This window comes from Mustela nivalis (genome assembly GCF_964662115.1).
Source record: "Mustela nivalis genome assembly, contig: HAP1_SCAFFOLD_1920, whole genome shotgun sequence".
NCBI lineage: Eukaryota > Metazoa > Chordata > Mammalia > Carnivora > Mustelidae > Mustela > Mustela nivalis.
The window spans coordinates 47963-63999 of NW_028134744.1; the positions used below are offsets into that span (position 1 = coordinate 47963).

General features: G+C 38.2%; 1 protein-coding gene across 1 annotated transcript in view; it reads left to right on the forward strand.

The window, feature by feature from the left end:
• Window positions 1-15526, forward strand: part of LOC309858145 (ankyrin repeat domain-containing protein 26-like) — a gene marked incomplete at its 5' end in the record, with an annotated part of 37023 nt that extends 21497 nt beyond the window's left edge. The window contains 2 exons of the mRNA XM_082750831.1: window positions 8378-8423; window positions 15289-15526. Coding sequence (XP_082606957.1) covers window positions 8378-8423; window positions 15289-15428 — 186 coding nt within the window. The 3' untranslated portion in view covers window positions 15429-15526. The remainder of the gene's footprint in view (window positions 1-8377; window positions 8424-15288) is intronic.
• Window positions 15527-16037: the final 511 nt, after the last annotated feature.

The window sequence follows — 16037 nt, forward strand, 5'->3', positions numbered from 1 at the left end:
CTAGTAATATTGTCAGATTATTAATTTATAAGGCCAGAATAGAATGGTATTGTCAAAAAATGTTATGATTCCTCAAAAAATTAAAAATAGAAATGCAGTACAATTCAGTAATTCCACTACTGGGTATTTACCCAAAGAAAATGAAAACACTAATTTGAAAAGTTATATGCACCCCTATGTCTTTTGAAACATTATTTACAATAACCAAAGTATGGAAGCAACCTCAGTGTCCATCAATAGATGAATAGATGAATAAAGAAGATGTGATGAATATATATATATATATATATATTCAGCTATAAAAAAGAATGGGATCTTGCCATTTGTGACAACATTGATAGACCTAGTATTATGCTAAGTGAAATAATGCAGAGAAAGGCCTATACCATATGATTTCGCTTCTGCATGGAATCTAAAAAACTAAACTACTAATAGCCTACTGGTGACTGGAAGCCTTACTTATAACATAAATAGTTCATTAACACAGGTTTTGTACATTACATATATTATATACTATATTCTCACAATAAAGCTAGAGAAAAAATGTTAATGAGAAAAACATAAGAGAAAATACACTAAAATACAGTATCAAAAAAAGTCCATGTGTAAGTAGACCTGCACCATTCAAACCCATGTTGGTCAAGAGTCAGCTGTATATTATAAGTATTCCCATTTAGAATTTTCTTACTCATGAAAGGTATCCTCTCTCTGAATGCCCAAGATGTGGTCTAATGTAGGGTACCAAGCGGTGCGTGGGTGGCTTACCTGGTTAAGTGACTGCCTTCAGCTTAGCTCATGATTCCTTGGTCCTGGGATAGAGCCCCACTTCAGGCTGTCTGCTAAGTGGGGAGTCTGCTACTTCCTCCCCCTCTGCCTCTTCCCCAACTCATGCTCTCTATCTCTCATTTTGTCTCAAATAAATAAATAAATAAATAAATAAATAAATAAATAAAATTGCTGGCATAAACATTGGTGTTCAGGTGCCCCTTTGGATCAATATATTTATATCTTTGAGATCAACCCATAGTAGTGCAATTGCTGTGTCGTTGGGTATCTCTATTTTCAGCTCTTTGAGGATCCACCATACTGTTTTCCAGAGTGGCTGTATCAGCTTATATTCCTACCAACAGTGTAAGCGGTTTCTGCTTTCTCTGCATGCTTGACAACATCTGTTGTTTCCTGACTTGTTCATTTTAGCCATTCTGACAGGTGTGAGATAATATCTCATTGTGCTTTTAATTTGTATTAATTTCCCTGATGCCAAGTGATGTTGAGCATTTTTTTCATGTCTGTTGCCCATTTGTGTGTCTTCTTTGGAGAAATGTCTGTTCATTTCTTCTACCAATTTCTTGACTGGATTGTTTGTTTTTCGGGTGTTGAGTTTGATAAGTTCTTTATGGATTTTGGATACTAGCCCCTTATCTAATATGTTCAATTGCGAATATCATTTTCCATTCTGTACGTCATCTTTTTATGTTGTCAGGTGCTTCCTTTGCTATGCAAAACCTTTTTATCTTGATGAAGTCTTTGTTTCCCTTGCCTTTGGAGATGTTTGTAGCAAGAAGTTGCTTTGGCCAGAGTCAGAGAGAATACAACCTGTGTTCTCTTTTAGGATTTTTTTTTTAATTTTTTCAATTTATTTATTTTCAGAAAAACAGTATTCATTATTTTTTCCACCACACCCAGTGCTCCATGCAATCCGTGCCCTCTATAATACCCAACACCTGTTACCCCAACCTCCCACATCCCCGCCACTTCAAACCCCTCAGATTGTTTTTCAGAGTCCATAGTCTCTCATGATTCACCTCCCCTTCCAATTTACCCCAACTCCTGTCTCACATGTAGGTCTTACATTCATTTTGAATCTTATTTTTGTGTGTGGTGTAAGAAGATGGTCCAGTTTCATTCTTCTACTTGTGGTTGTCCAGTTTTCCCAACACCATTTGTTGGAATGACTGTCTTTTGTTCCATTGGACATTCTTTCCTGCTTTGTCACAGATTAGTTGACCATAGAGTTGAGGGTCCATTTCTGGGCTCTCTATTCTGTTCCATTGACCTGTGTGTCTGTTTTTGTGCCTATACCATACTGTCTTGATGATGACAGCTTTGTCATAGAGCTTGAAGTCCGGAATTGTGATGCCACCAGCTTTGGTTTCCTTTTTTGACATTCCTTTGGCTATTTGACGTGTTTCCTGGTTCCATACAAATCTTAGGATTATTTGTACCAGTTCTGAAAAAAATGCTGATGGTATTCTGATAGGGATTGTGTTGAACGTATAGATTGCTCTGGGAAGCATAGACATTTTAACAGAATTTGTTCTTCCAATCCATGAGCATGGAAGGTTTTTCCATTTCTTTGTGTCTTCCTCGGTTTCTCTCGTGAGTGTTTGATAGTTTATCGAAGAGGCAAGTACCGATCCCTTGCCTCTTTGGTTGGGTTTATTCCTAGGTATCTTAATGGTTTTTGGTGCAATTGTAAATGGCTTTGACTGCTTAATTTCTCTTTCTTCTATCTCATTGTTGGTGTATAGAAATATAACTGATTTCTGTGCATTAATTTTATATCCTGCCACTTTGCTGAATTCCTGTAGGACTTCTAACAATTTTAGGGTGGAGTCTTTTGGGTTTTCTACATAGAGTATCACGTCATCTGCAAAGAGTGAGAGTTTGACTTCTTGCTGATCCAGATGCCTTTATTTCTTTTTGTTGTATGATTGCTGAGGCTAGGGCCTCTAGTACTATGCTGAACAACAGTGGTGAGAGTAGCCATTTATGCCGTGTTCCTGACCTTAGGAGTGAAGCTCTCAGTTTTTCCCCATTGAAAAACAATACTCGCTGTGGGCTATTTGTAGATGGCTTTATGATGTTGAGGTATGTTCCCTCTATCCCTGCACCATGAAGAGTTTTAATCAAGAAGGGATGCTGTACTTTGTCACGTGGTTTTTCTGCCACTATTGAGAGTATCATATGGTTCTTGTTCTTTCTTTTATTAACATATTGTGTCACATTGATTGAGTTGTGGATGTTGAACCACCCTTGCAGACCAGGAACAAATCCCACTTATTCATGGTGAATAATCCTTTTAATGTACTGTTGGATCCTGTTGGCTAGTATCTTGGTGAGAATTTTTGCATCTGTGTTCATCAGCAGTATTGGTTTGTAATTCTCATTTTTGGTGGGGTCTTTGTGTGGTTTTGGGATCAAGGTAATGCTGGCCTCATAGAGTTTAGAAGTTTTCTGTCCATTTTTATTTTTTGAGACAGCTTCAGAAGAATAGGTGTTCATTCCTCTTTAAATGTTTGGTCGAACTCTCCAGGGAAGCCATCTGTCCCTGGAGTTTTCTTTGTTGGGAGATTTTTGATGACTGCTTCAGTTTCCTTGCTGGTTATGGGTCTGTTCAGGTTTTTCTGTTACTCTTTCTTCCAGATTGCCTAATTTGTTGGCAAATAGTTGTTCATTATACGTTCTCAAAATTGTGTTTCCTTGGTGTTGGTTGTGATCTCTCTTCTTTCATTTGTGATTTTGTTAATTTGGGTACTTTCTCTTTTCTTTTTGAAAAGTCTGGGCAGGGGTTTATTGATCCTATTCTTTCAAAGAGCCAGCTCCTAGTGTTGCTGTGTTCTACTGTACTTTCCGTTTCTTTTTCATTGATTTCTGCTCTGGTTATTATTAATTCGCCTCTCCTGCGGGATTTAGGCTTTCTTTGCTGTTGTTTCTCCAGGTCCTTTAGGGGGAAGGTTAGGTTGTATATTTATGACCTTTCTTATTTCTTGAGAAGGCTTGTATTGCTCTATACGTCCCTCGTCAGGACTTCCTTGGCTGCATCCCAAAGATTTTGAATGGTTGTGTTTTCAAATTCCTTTGTTCCATGAATTCTTTTACTTGTTCTTTAACTTCCTGGTTGACCCATTCATTCTTTAGTCGGATGCACTTTAACCTCTGTGTATTTGAGTTCTTCCCAAATTTCCTCTTGTGATTGAGTCAAGCTTGAAGCGACTGTGTTCTGGAAATATGCAGGGAATGATCCCAAACTTTTGGTACTGGTTGAGACCTGATTTGTGACCCAATATGTGATCTCTACTAAAGAAAGTTCCCTGTGCACTGGAGAATATGTATTCTGTGGCTTTGGGATAGAGTGCTCTGAATTTATCTGTGAAGTCCATCTGGTCCAATGTGTCATTCAAACCCCTTGTGTCCTTGTTTATCTTCTGCTTAGATGACCTGTCCATTGCAGTGAGTGAGGTGTAGAAGTCCCCTATTTATTGAATCATGCTCGATGTGTTTCTTTAATTTTGTTATTAGTTGGCTTATGTAATTGGCTGCTCCTATGTTAGGAGCAAAAACTCTTGACAATCGTTAGATCTTCTTTTTGGAGAGATCCTTTAATTATGATAGTGTCTTTCCAAATCTCTTATGATGTCCTTCGGCTTAAAATCTAATTTATCTGATAGAAGGATTGCCACCCTGGCTTGCTTTTGATGTCAACTAGCATGGTAAATTGTTTTCCACCCCCTCGCTTTCAATCTGGAGGTGTCCTTGGGTCTAAAATGAATCTCTCGCAGATAGCATATTGATGGGTCTTGCTTTTTTTATCCAATCTGATACCCTATGTCTTTTGATTGGGGAATGTGGCCCATTAATTTTCAGGGTATTATCGAAAGATATGAATTGAGTTGCCATTGTATTACCTGTAATGTCATTGTTTCTGTAGATTGTTTCCTTTCTAGTGTATCTCACTTTGAGGCTCTCGCTTTGCTTAAAGGATCCCCATTACTATTTCTTGCAGGGCTGGTTTGGTGGTCACAGTTTTTTTAGTTTCTGTTTGTCCTGGCAACTCTTTATCTTTCCTTCTATTTTGAATGAGAACCTTGCTGAATAAAGTATTCTTGGCTGCATATTGTTCTGGTTTAGCACCCTGACTATACCTTGCCAGTCTTTTCTGGCATGTCCTGAGCTGCTTTCTGGATTTTCTCTTTGTCTCTGAAATTTGCAAGCTTCACTACTATATGTCGAAGTGTTGGCCTATTCTTATTGATGTTGAAGGGGGTTCTCTGTGCCTCCTGGATTTGAATGCCTTTTTCCTTCCCTGGATTATGGAGGTTCTCTGCTATAATTTCTCTGATATACCTTCTGCCACACCTCCTTTCCTCCTCTTCTGGGATCCCAGTTATTCTAATATTGTTTTGGTTTATGGTGTCACTTATTTCTTGAATTCTCCCCTCGTGATCCAGTAATTGTTTATCTATCTTTTTTTATCAACTTCTTTATTCTTCATCATTTTGTTTTCTATCTCACTAGTTCTTTCTGTTTCGTTTATCCTACCCGTTAGAGCCTCCAATTTTTTAAATTTGAAATAGTTAATATTTATTAGTTAATTATAGCTCAGTAAGTCTATAAAAGATAAGAAGTGTTTTATTTCACCATTACCCATTATGTATGTGATGAATTTTTAAAATTTCTATTCAGTTAGCTGATACATGATATATCAGTTTCAGATATAATGTTCAGTTAACCATCAGTTGTATATAATACCCAGTGCTTTACACATCACCTGCCCTCTTTCATGCCCATCACCCAATTACCTACCCCATCCTACCTCCTCTTCAGCAAACATCTGTTTTATTTTCCTATAGTTGAGACTCTCATGATTTGTCTCCCTCTTTGATTTCTTCTATTTAGTGTTCCCTCCCTTCCCTTATGATTCTATGCACTGTTTCTTATATTCCCCATATGTATGAAACAATAAGATAATTGTCTTTCTGTTATTGACTTATTTCTCTCAGTATAGTGACCTACATTTCCATCTACATCAATGTAAATTGTAAGAGTTCATCCTTTTTGATGGCTTTGTAATATTCCATTGTATTTATATATACACCACATCTTCTTTATCCATTCCTCTGTTGATGGACATTTGGGTTCTTTCCACAGTTTGGCTATTGTGGAGATTGCTTCTATAAACATTGGTGTCCAGGTGCCCCTTCAGATCAGTATGTTTGCATCTTTGGGGTAAATACCTTGCAGTACAATTACTGGGTCATATTTTTAACTTCTTGAGGAAACTCCATACTGTTTCTGGAGGCAGAGCCTCCATTTTTTTATTGCATCTCCTTAATAACCTTTTGATTTCAGCTTGGTAATATTTTTGTTCTTTTATTTCTGCAGAAAGAGATTCTCCAGTGTCTTTTGTGCTTTGTTCAAGCCCAGCTAGTATTTTCATAGTTGTTATTCCATGTTCTAATTCTGTCATCTTACTTATATCCATACTGATTAGGTCCCTGACAGTCAGTAGTACCTCCTGTTCTCTTATTTCAGGTGAGTTTTTCCATCTAGTCATTCTGTCTAGAGAAGAACAGAAAACGAGAGAACAAAATACTAAAATAACAACAACCCCAGAGAAATAAAATTTTACCAATCAGAAGAGACCAGAAACCAAAATAAATAAATAAATAAAATAAAAATTAAAAAAGAGAGAGAATATAATCAGGTGATGAGAACAGAACAATACACTAGATTCTGTGTATATTTTAGTCTGTTTGCTGGAGGAAACTACATCCCAAAATTGTAAAGAAAGAAAAAAATATATATAATCAAAAATAAAGTTAAACACTATGAAAGATAGAATGTAACTATAAAAATTGAAATAAAAAAATTTAAAAACCCGAGTTGATAAAATGAGAAATTAGTTGAAATGGAAAAAAAAAAAAAAAAAGAAAATTAAACTAGAAAGATTAAGGAGCCATGAGTCCTATATAGTATTTTCCCCCAGCACTAGAGTTTTGGAGTTCTCTATGATTGGTTAAAGTTGATCCTAGCGCTAAGTTCTTGCTGATTTTCTGGGGGAGGAGCCTTTGAACTTTAGCTGATTTTTGGAGGTCTTCACCCTGGTGGTATTGCACTGCCCTTGCCAGGGGGCAGGCTAAGTAAGGGCTTCCAGATTCCTCTTTGTGGCTTTTGTTCTCTGATGGTTTTCCACACCACTTGAGAGGATTAGAATGAAAATGTGAGCCTCCCAGTGTCCAGCCCTAGAGCTGAAAGTGGGCACACTCCACTCTTCAGGGTGCCCTCACAGAAAATCTGTCAATCACTCTTGTCTCCCTGATTTCTGTATTCACTCTCTGCATGCTCAACCTTTGAACATTTTTATCTCAGCCATGCTACCCCCTTTGGAGTTTCCAAACTTTTCAGTCTCCTGTGGCAAGCCTTCATGCTGCTCCTACAGGGGAAGGGAGGGAGGTCTTGCCCTGGCTTTTCTGTGTGTTGGGCCCTTACCCTAAGAGCAGTTACCCAACGGGATGTGGTTTGTGGTTAATGGCAACACTGAGCTGAAAGCCCCCTCCTCTGCTCTTTGATTGCATCTGGCTTCCCTGCTAAAACACCTGGGAACTCTCCCATACTCAGGCACCCCATTCTTTCTGTGACCCCAGGGATCCTGAGATCAGGCAGTTCTACCAAGGATTCCGACCTACTTCTCCACCTGAGTGCTTTTCAAACAGGGATGTCTCTCATCAGATTAGACTTATAAAAGTTTCAGTTTGCATGCCACTGCTATATCACTTTCTGATAAGCGGTTTATGCACCCCACCCCACCAACAGTTTAGCTTCCCATGTATCACCTTGGATTCACTTCTCCATGCCACACCTCCTACCTTGCAGAACATGGTCACTTTTCTATTTGTAGAATTATAACAGTTCTTTTCTTAGATCTCAGGTTGAGTTCACAGGTGTTCAGAATGATTTGAAAACTCTAGCTGAATTCCAGGGACTGGACAAAACTATGGTCCCCTACGCCTCTGCCATATTCCTCCACTTCCAGAAATTTTGTATATTTAATAGACCAGTATTAATTGTACTTTTTATCAGATTTATCTAAATAGCATTACCTGTATTTCTTCTGTTACCTAAGATTAAAAAACGTAGGGGTTTATTTTATTTATGTGATTATCTTTCTATTTAAGCAATCCCTAACTTAGTCTCTAGTAGTGGTTTTTTTTATATTAAATTTTTTTTAATTAATTTCTTTTCAGTGTAACAGAATTCATTGTTTATTCACCATACCCAGTGCTCCATGCAATCCATGCCCTCCATAATACCCACCACCTGGCTCCCCCAACCTACCACCACCAGCCCCTTCAAAACTGTCATTGTTTTTCAGAGTCCATAGTCTCTCATGGTTCATCTCCCCTTCCAATTTCCCTCAACTCCCTTTTCCTCTTGAGAGTCCATTATCATATGGTTTCACTTATTTGTGGAGCATAACAACATGGAGGACATAATAGTGTTATTTTAAGTTCACATTTCATAAGATATATATAATTCCTACAGTAAAGTCTCTTGTTTAACTTGAACATTATAAATAATATTTGACTAATTTCAGGCGCTGCAGGAGTTTGACGAAACTCTAACTAGAGCAGCAAAGGAAGGTATGTTGCCAAATTTCTGAATTAAGGTGGTCATTGATTTCTGAAGTAAACTATGAATACTAAATGGCATTGTTTTCTATTGTTTGGATAATGGTACTATGTTAAAATTTTTAATATATATCTAATAAAATGTAAAACATAAACATAATGAGATATATATTTATTCCTCATTTAGTCATTGTTTCAGACTTAAAAAAAAATCTCCAAATGCCTATTTATCTGTTATTTCAAGCTGTAATCTTCCTTCACTTTGGCCATCCCTCTGGAACTGTAAACCTAAATATGTGGGCTTTCTCAAATCCTTGTTTCTGCTAATGATATAAACATCCTCCCCCCCAAAAAAAAGAAGTCTTGTCTTAGGTAATAGTTAAGCAATTAGAGTTCAAATAGCTGTCACTTGACAGGTGACATTTAAATCTTCAGTCATTGATTTTGTCATTGATTTATCATTTGCCATTGGGTAAAATTCCAAGCTCCATACATGGAATAAAAACACCCAAATCAGTTTGGTTCTTGCCAGATTTTTCAGCCTTCTCTATTTCTAACATTTACCCTACTCTGCGGCTTTGCTCTCCCACCTCTTCAGCATCAACTACTTGCAGTTCCACAAGTGTTCTTTCTCACTCTCTGTGTACATTCTTTGTATATGCATCTTCCCTCTACCTACATGCTTCTTCCCTGTCCTTCAGGTATCAGCTTACATATCCCCTCCACCAAAAAGCAGACAATATTGATAGAAAACTAGGATTTTCCTTCTGTGAGTTCTTATGTTCAACGCTGAAACTTGCCTGCTTGATTTTTCAGTCTGTCCTATATGATCTGCTCTGTTATCATCTTGTAATGAGAAAAACAGAAGCTCTGATATTTATCCACAATAGCTATTACCTCAGTGGGCAACCATGAGCAAAATATATTTAAAAGTGATCTTGTAGAAGCAATCAGGTGGCTTGTTGGTCTGGAAGGTTCCCCTCTCTTCCTAAAGACAGGAGACTTTTCTGCTGGTCGTGACCATAAAAATCCAATGGGCCCTGCCATACTTGACCACAGAGATAAGAATAGATGAATGAGGTAAGCAGGATGGCTGGGAAGTAGGAGTAGGCGCCCTTTCAACCTGTATCCTAAAGTGAGCTGATTACCTTCCAAAGAACTCCAATCACCCACAAAATCAGCCTATATCAGAATTATACACATCTGGATCTCTACCGGAGCAGAAGACGCTAGTGGGCAGTCTTTTTGTTTATCTGTTTTTGTTTGTATACTTCATCAATCTTACCTTGGGGCCCATTTGGGCTGAACCTTCTCTTTTATCTTCCCTTTCTTCCCTGTCTCTCTTTCTCTCTCTTTCTTTTCTTTTCTTTTCTTTTCTTTTTTCTCTCATTTGGGTGGGGAATCCTGATTGCTCAGAAGCGTTCCCGGGTGCACCTTGACTGCACCACGGTCGATACATCCAGCTACATCCATTCAGCCATCTCTCACCAAGATCACTAGGAGGAGGAATGCCCAACAGAAGAAAAATACAGAGGATGAGCCTTTTGCAACAGAGCTAACAGCTATCAACATAGACAATATGTCAGAAAGAGAATTCAGGCTAACAATTATCCAGGCATAGTTAGGTTGGAGAAACCCATGAATGATCAAATGGAACCGATTAGGGCTGAATTGAAAGCAAAGAGAGATCATGTTTTCAATGTTAGGGAAGAGCTGAAAGCTACCAGGAATGAGCTTCACAATGCTCTCAATGAGTTCCAATCTAATCTAAATTCTCTCTAAAGCTAGGGTAACTGAGACAGAAGACAGAATTAGTGATCTGGAGGACAAACTTAGAGAAAGAGTCAGGAGGAAGCCTGGAACAAACAGCTTAGAAGCTATGAAAACAGAATCAGGGAAATAAAGGATGCCATGAAACATTTCAATGTCAGAATTATTGGAATCCCTGAAGGGGAGGAGAAAGAAAGAATTCTGGAAGATATAGTGGAACAAGTTCTTCATCAAAATTTTCCCAATCATGCTAATGGAACCAGCATTCATGTACTAGAGGCTGAACGGTCTCTACCCGACTATAGATTCCAGAAAAACATCAAGGCACCTGATAGTCAAATAGAGGAATCATAAATGTAGATATAATCTCTAGAAAGCCGCTAGGTCAAAAAGGCTCCTTACGTACAAAGGAAAGCCCATCAGAAAACGTCAGACCTGTCCACAGAGACCTGGCAAGCCAGAAAGGGCTGGAAAGATATATTCAGGGCACTAAGTGAGAAGAACATGCAGCCAAGTATACTTTATCCAGCAAGAGTGACATTCAAAATGGATGGAGAGATAAAGAGTTTCCAAGACCGGCAAGTCTTAAAAGACTATGCAACCACCAAGCCAACACTGCAGGAAATATTAAGGGGGTTCTGTAAAAGCAGAATGAACCTAAGAATAGCATTGAACAGAAATATAGAGACAATCTACAGAAAGAAAGGCTTCAAAGGTAACACAATGTCAATAAAAATGTATCTATGAATAATCACTCTCAATGTGAATGGCCTAAATGCACCCATAAAATGACACAGGGTTGCAGATTGGATAAAACAACAGGACCCATCCATATGTTGTCTACAAGAGACCCATTTTGAACCTAAAGATACACCCAGACTGAAAATGAAGGGATGGAGAGGCATCTTACATGCCAATGGGCCTCAAAAGAAGGCCGGGGTAGTGATTCTCATATAAGACAAATTAGATTTTAAACTAAAGACTGTAGTCAGAGATACAGAGGGACACTACATCATTCTAAATGGAGTATCCACCAAGATGATCTAACAATTGGAAATATCTATGTCCCCAACACGAGAGCAGCCAATTACATAAGAAAACTGTTAATCAAGATAGTCATTGATATGAATACACTAATCGTAGGAGATCTTAACATGCCTCTCTCAGAAATAGATCATCAAAGTGGAAAATCATTAAAGAAAAAAGAGCATTGAATGACACATTGGACCAGATAGACCTCATAGATATATACAAAACATTCCACCCTAAAACAACAGAATACACATTCTTCTCAAGTGCACATGGAACCTTCTCCAGAATAAACCACATACTGGGTCACAAATCAGGATTCAACCGATACCAAAAGACTGAGATGATTCCCTGAACATTCTCAGATCACAATGCTTTGAAACTGGAGCTCAATCACAAGGAAAAGTTCCGAAGGAACTCAAACACCTGGAAGCTAAAGACCACCTTGCTTAAGAATGCTTGGATCAACTAGGAGATCAAAGAAGAACTGAAACAATTCATGGAAACCAGTGAGAATGAAGACACTTCACTCCAAAACCTATGGGATACAGCAAAGGAGGTCCTAAGGGGGAAATACATAGCCATCCAAGCCTCCCTCAAAAAAATTGAAAAATCCAGAACACAGCAGCTGTCTCTACACCTCAAAGAACTGGAGAATCAACAACAAATTAAACCAACTCCACACAAAAGAAGGGAAATCATCAAGATTAGAGCTAAAATCACTGAGGTAGAAACCAGAGATGCAGTAGAAAGTATCAATGAAACTAGAAGCTGTTTTTTTGAAAGAGTCAATAAGATCAATAAACCACTGGCCACACTAATCCAAAATAAAAGAGAGAAAGCTCAAATTCATAAAATTATGAATGAAAAGGGAGAGATCACAATGAATACCAAGAAAGTAGAAACAATCTTCAGAAGTTATTAGCAACAGTTATATGCCAATAACCTAAGCAACCTAGATGAAATGGATGCATTCCTAGAAAAATATAAACTCCCAAAATTGAACCAGGAAGAAATTGAGAACCTGAACAGACCAATATCTAGTAATGAGATTGAAGCAGTGATCAAAAACCTCCCAAAAAACAAGAGCCCAGGACCTGACAGATTCCCTGGGGAATTCTACCAAACTTTCAAAGAAGAAATAACACCTATTCTTCTGAAGCTGTTTGAAAAAATTGAAGCAGAAGGGAAATTTCCAGACTCTTTCTATGAAGCCAGCATTACCTTGATCCCCAAACCAGGCAAAGACCCTACCAAAAAGGAGAATTTCTCAACAACATTCTCAACAAGGATCCAACAGCACATTAAAAAGATTATCCACCATGACCAGGTGGGATTCATACCTCGGCTACAAGGATGGTTCAACATTCTCAAATCAATCAATGTGATAGAACAAATTAATAAGAGAAAAGAGAAGAACCACAAGGTCCTCCCAATTGATGCAGAAAAAGCATTTGACAAAATCCAGCATCCGTTCCTGATTAAAATGCTTCAAAGTATAGGGATAGAGGGAACATTCCTGAACTTCATCAAATCTACCTATGAAAGACCCACAGCAAATATCATCCTCAATGGGAAAAAGCTTGCAGCCTTCCCTTTGAGATCAGGAACACAACAAGGATGCCCACTCTCACCACTCATGTTCAACATAGTATTAGAAGTCCTAGCAACAGCAATCGGACAAGAAAGAGAAAAAAAAATGCATCCAAATTGGCAATGAAGAAGTCAAACTCTCTCTCTCTTTGCAAATGACAAGACTCTTTATATGGAAAACCCAAAAGGCACCACCCCCAAACTACTTGAACTCATACAACAATTCAGCAATGTGGCAGGAAACAAAGTCAATGTACAGAAATCAGTGGCTTTCTTATACACTAACAATGAAAATACAGGAAGAAAAATTAGAGAATCGATTCCATTTACTATAGCACCAAGAACCATAAGATACCTGGGAATAAACCTAAGCAAAGAGGTAAAGGATCTGTACTCGAGGAACTACAGAAGACTCATGAAAGAACTCGAAGAAGACATAAAAAGATGGAAGACCATTCCATGCTCTTGGATCAGAAGAATAAACATTGTTAAAATGTCTATACTGCCTAGACCAATCTATACTTGTAATGCCATTCCGATCAAAATTCCACCAGTATTTTTCAAAGAGCTGGAGCAAATAATCCGAAAATTTGTATGGAATCAGAAAAGACCCTGAATCGCTAAGGAAATGTTGAAAAACAAAAATAAAACTGGGGGCATCACATTACCTGATTTCAAGCTTTACTACAAAGCTGTGATCACCAAGACAGCATGGTACTGGCATAAAAACAGACACATAGACCAGTGGAACAGAGTAGAGAGCCCAGATATGGACCCTCAATTCTTTGGTCAAATAATCTTCGACAAAGAATGAAAAAGTATCCAGTGGGAAGAAGACAGTCTCTTCAATCAATGGTGCTGGGGAACCTGGGAAGCAATATGTAGAAGAATGAAACTCGACCATTCTCTTACACCGTACACAAAAATAAACTTAAAAAGGATAAAAGACCCCAACGTGAGACAGGAATACATCAGAATTCCTAGAGGAGAACATACGTAGAAACCTCTTCGATATCAGCCACAGAAACTTCTTTCAAGATAAGTCTCCAAGGGCAAAGGAAACAAAAGTGGAGATGAAGTTTTGGGACTTCGTCAAGATCAAAAGATTCTGCACAGCAAAGGAAACACTCAACAAAACAGGGTTCTCGGAATGGAAGAACATATTTGCAAATGACAGTACAGACAAAAAGTTGATATCCAGGATCTATAAAGAACTCAAACTCAACACACACAAAACAATCATATGAAAAAATGGGCAGAAGATATGAACAGACACTTCTGCAATGAAGACATACAAATCACTATCAGACACATGAAAAAATGTTCATCATCACTAGCCATCAGGGAGATTCAAATTAAAACCACATTGAGATACCACCTTACACCAGTTAGAATGGCCAAAATTAACTAGAGAGGAAACAACATGTGTTGGAGGGGATGTGGAGAAAGGGGAACCCTCCTACACTGCTGGTGGGAATGCAAGTTGGTGCAGTCATTTTGGAGAACAGTGTGGAGATTCCTCAAATTAAAAATAACCCTGCAATTAAAAAATGACCCTGCAATTGCACTGCTGGGTATTTACCCCAAAGATACAGATGTCGTGAAAAGAAGGGCCATCTGTGCACCAATGTTTCTAGCAGCAATGGCCACGGTCGCCAAACTGTGGAAAGAACCAAGATGCCTTTCAACGGAAGAACGGATAAAGAAGATGTGGTCCATATACACTATGCAGTATTATGCCTCCATCAGAAAAGATGAATACCCAACTTTTGTAGCAACATGGACGGGACTGGAAGAGATTATGCTGAGTGAAATAAGTCAAGCAGAGAGAGTCAATTATCATATGGTTTCACTTATTTGTGGAGCATAACTAATAGCATGGAGGACAAGGGGAGATGGAGAGGAGAAGAGAGTTGAGGGAAATTGGGAGGGGAGGTGAACCATGATAGACTATGGACTTTGAAAAACTATCCGAGGGTTTTGAAGGGTTGGGGTTGGGAGGTTGGGGGAACCAGGTGGTGGGTATTGGAGAGGGCACAGATTGCATGGAGCACTGGATGTGGTGCAAAAACAATGAATACTTGGGCGCCTTGGGTGGCTCAGTAGGTTAAGCTGGGAACTTCGGCTCAGGTCATGATCTCAGGGTCCTGGGATTGAGTCCCGCATCGGGCTCTCTGCTCAGCAAGGAGCCTGCTTCCTCCTCTCTCTCTCTCTGCCTGCTTCTCTGCCTACTTGTGATTTCTCTCTGTCAAATAAATAAATAAAATCTTTTTAAAAAAATAAATACTGTTATGCTGAAAAAATTATGAAAAAAAAGTACGCAGGAGAAAATAAAAATAAAAGTGATCTTGTATTTTATATTGTAGTTGTATTAGACATTTTTCATTCTTCATAACACTCATTAGGCTTCAACTTTGTTTTTTTAGTGACTTTTAATTAAAAATGAATTATTATAGATAAAGACTGTAATTCTTTTTCTTTTCAGCTGCTACTGAATTTGAATTAGGCTTACCTGGTGAGGCCACCTCTTTAGAATCTACTTTTGAAAGACATACAGATTGTGACGACTTAACGAAAGCATACAGAGAGTACTCAGAGTTTCTGAAGCAAAAGTATAGCATCTGAAAGATAAATAGTAAAAATTTATTTACTGGATGTTTACACAACATTTTAATTGTTTCCTATTAAATGTATGATATGCAAAAATCTTTAATAAAGGAAAATATTTCTGGACCATGTGTGTAATGAAAGTTTATATAATATTTTAAGCTATGTTTCTCGGCAGCTAATTAACTTTTAAGCAGATTTTTTATGTGGAAATCAGCATTATGGGTTTTACATGCTCCAGGCTGCCCAAATACAAGCTTTCTTTTTTTTTTTTTTTGGGAGACACTTTTCAATTGGTTGCTTACATTTCTGCATTTTTTTTTAATTTTTTATTTTTTATAAACATATATTTTTATCCCCAGGGGTACAGGTCTGTGAATCACCAGGTTTACACACTTCACAGCACTCACCAAAGCACATACCCTCCCCAATGTCCATAATCCCACCCCCTTCTCCCAAACCCCCTCCCCCCAGCAACCCTCAGTTTGTTTTGTGAGATTAAGAGTCACTTATGGTTTGTCTCCCTCCCAATCCCATCTTGTTTCATTTATTCTTCTCCTACCCACTTAAGCCTCCATGTTGCATCACCACTTCCTCATATCAGGGAGATCATATGATAGTTGTCTT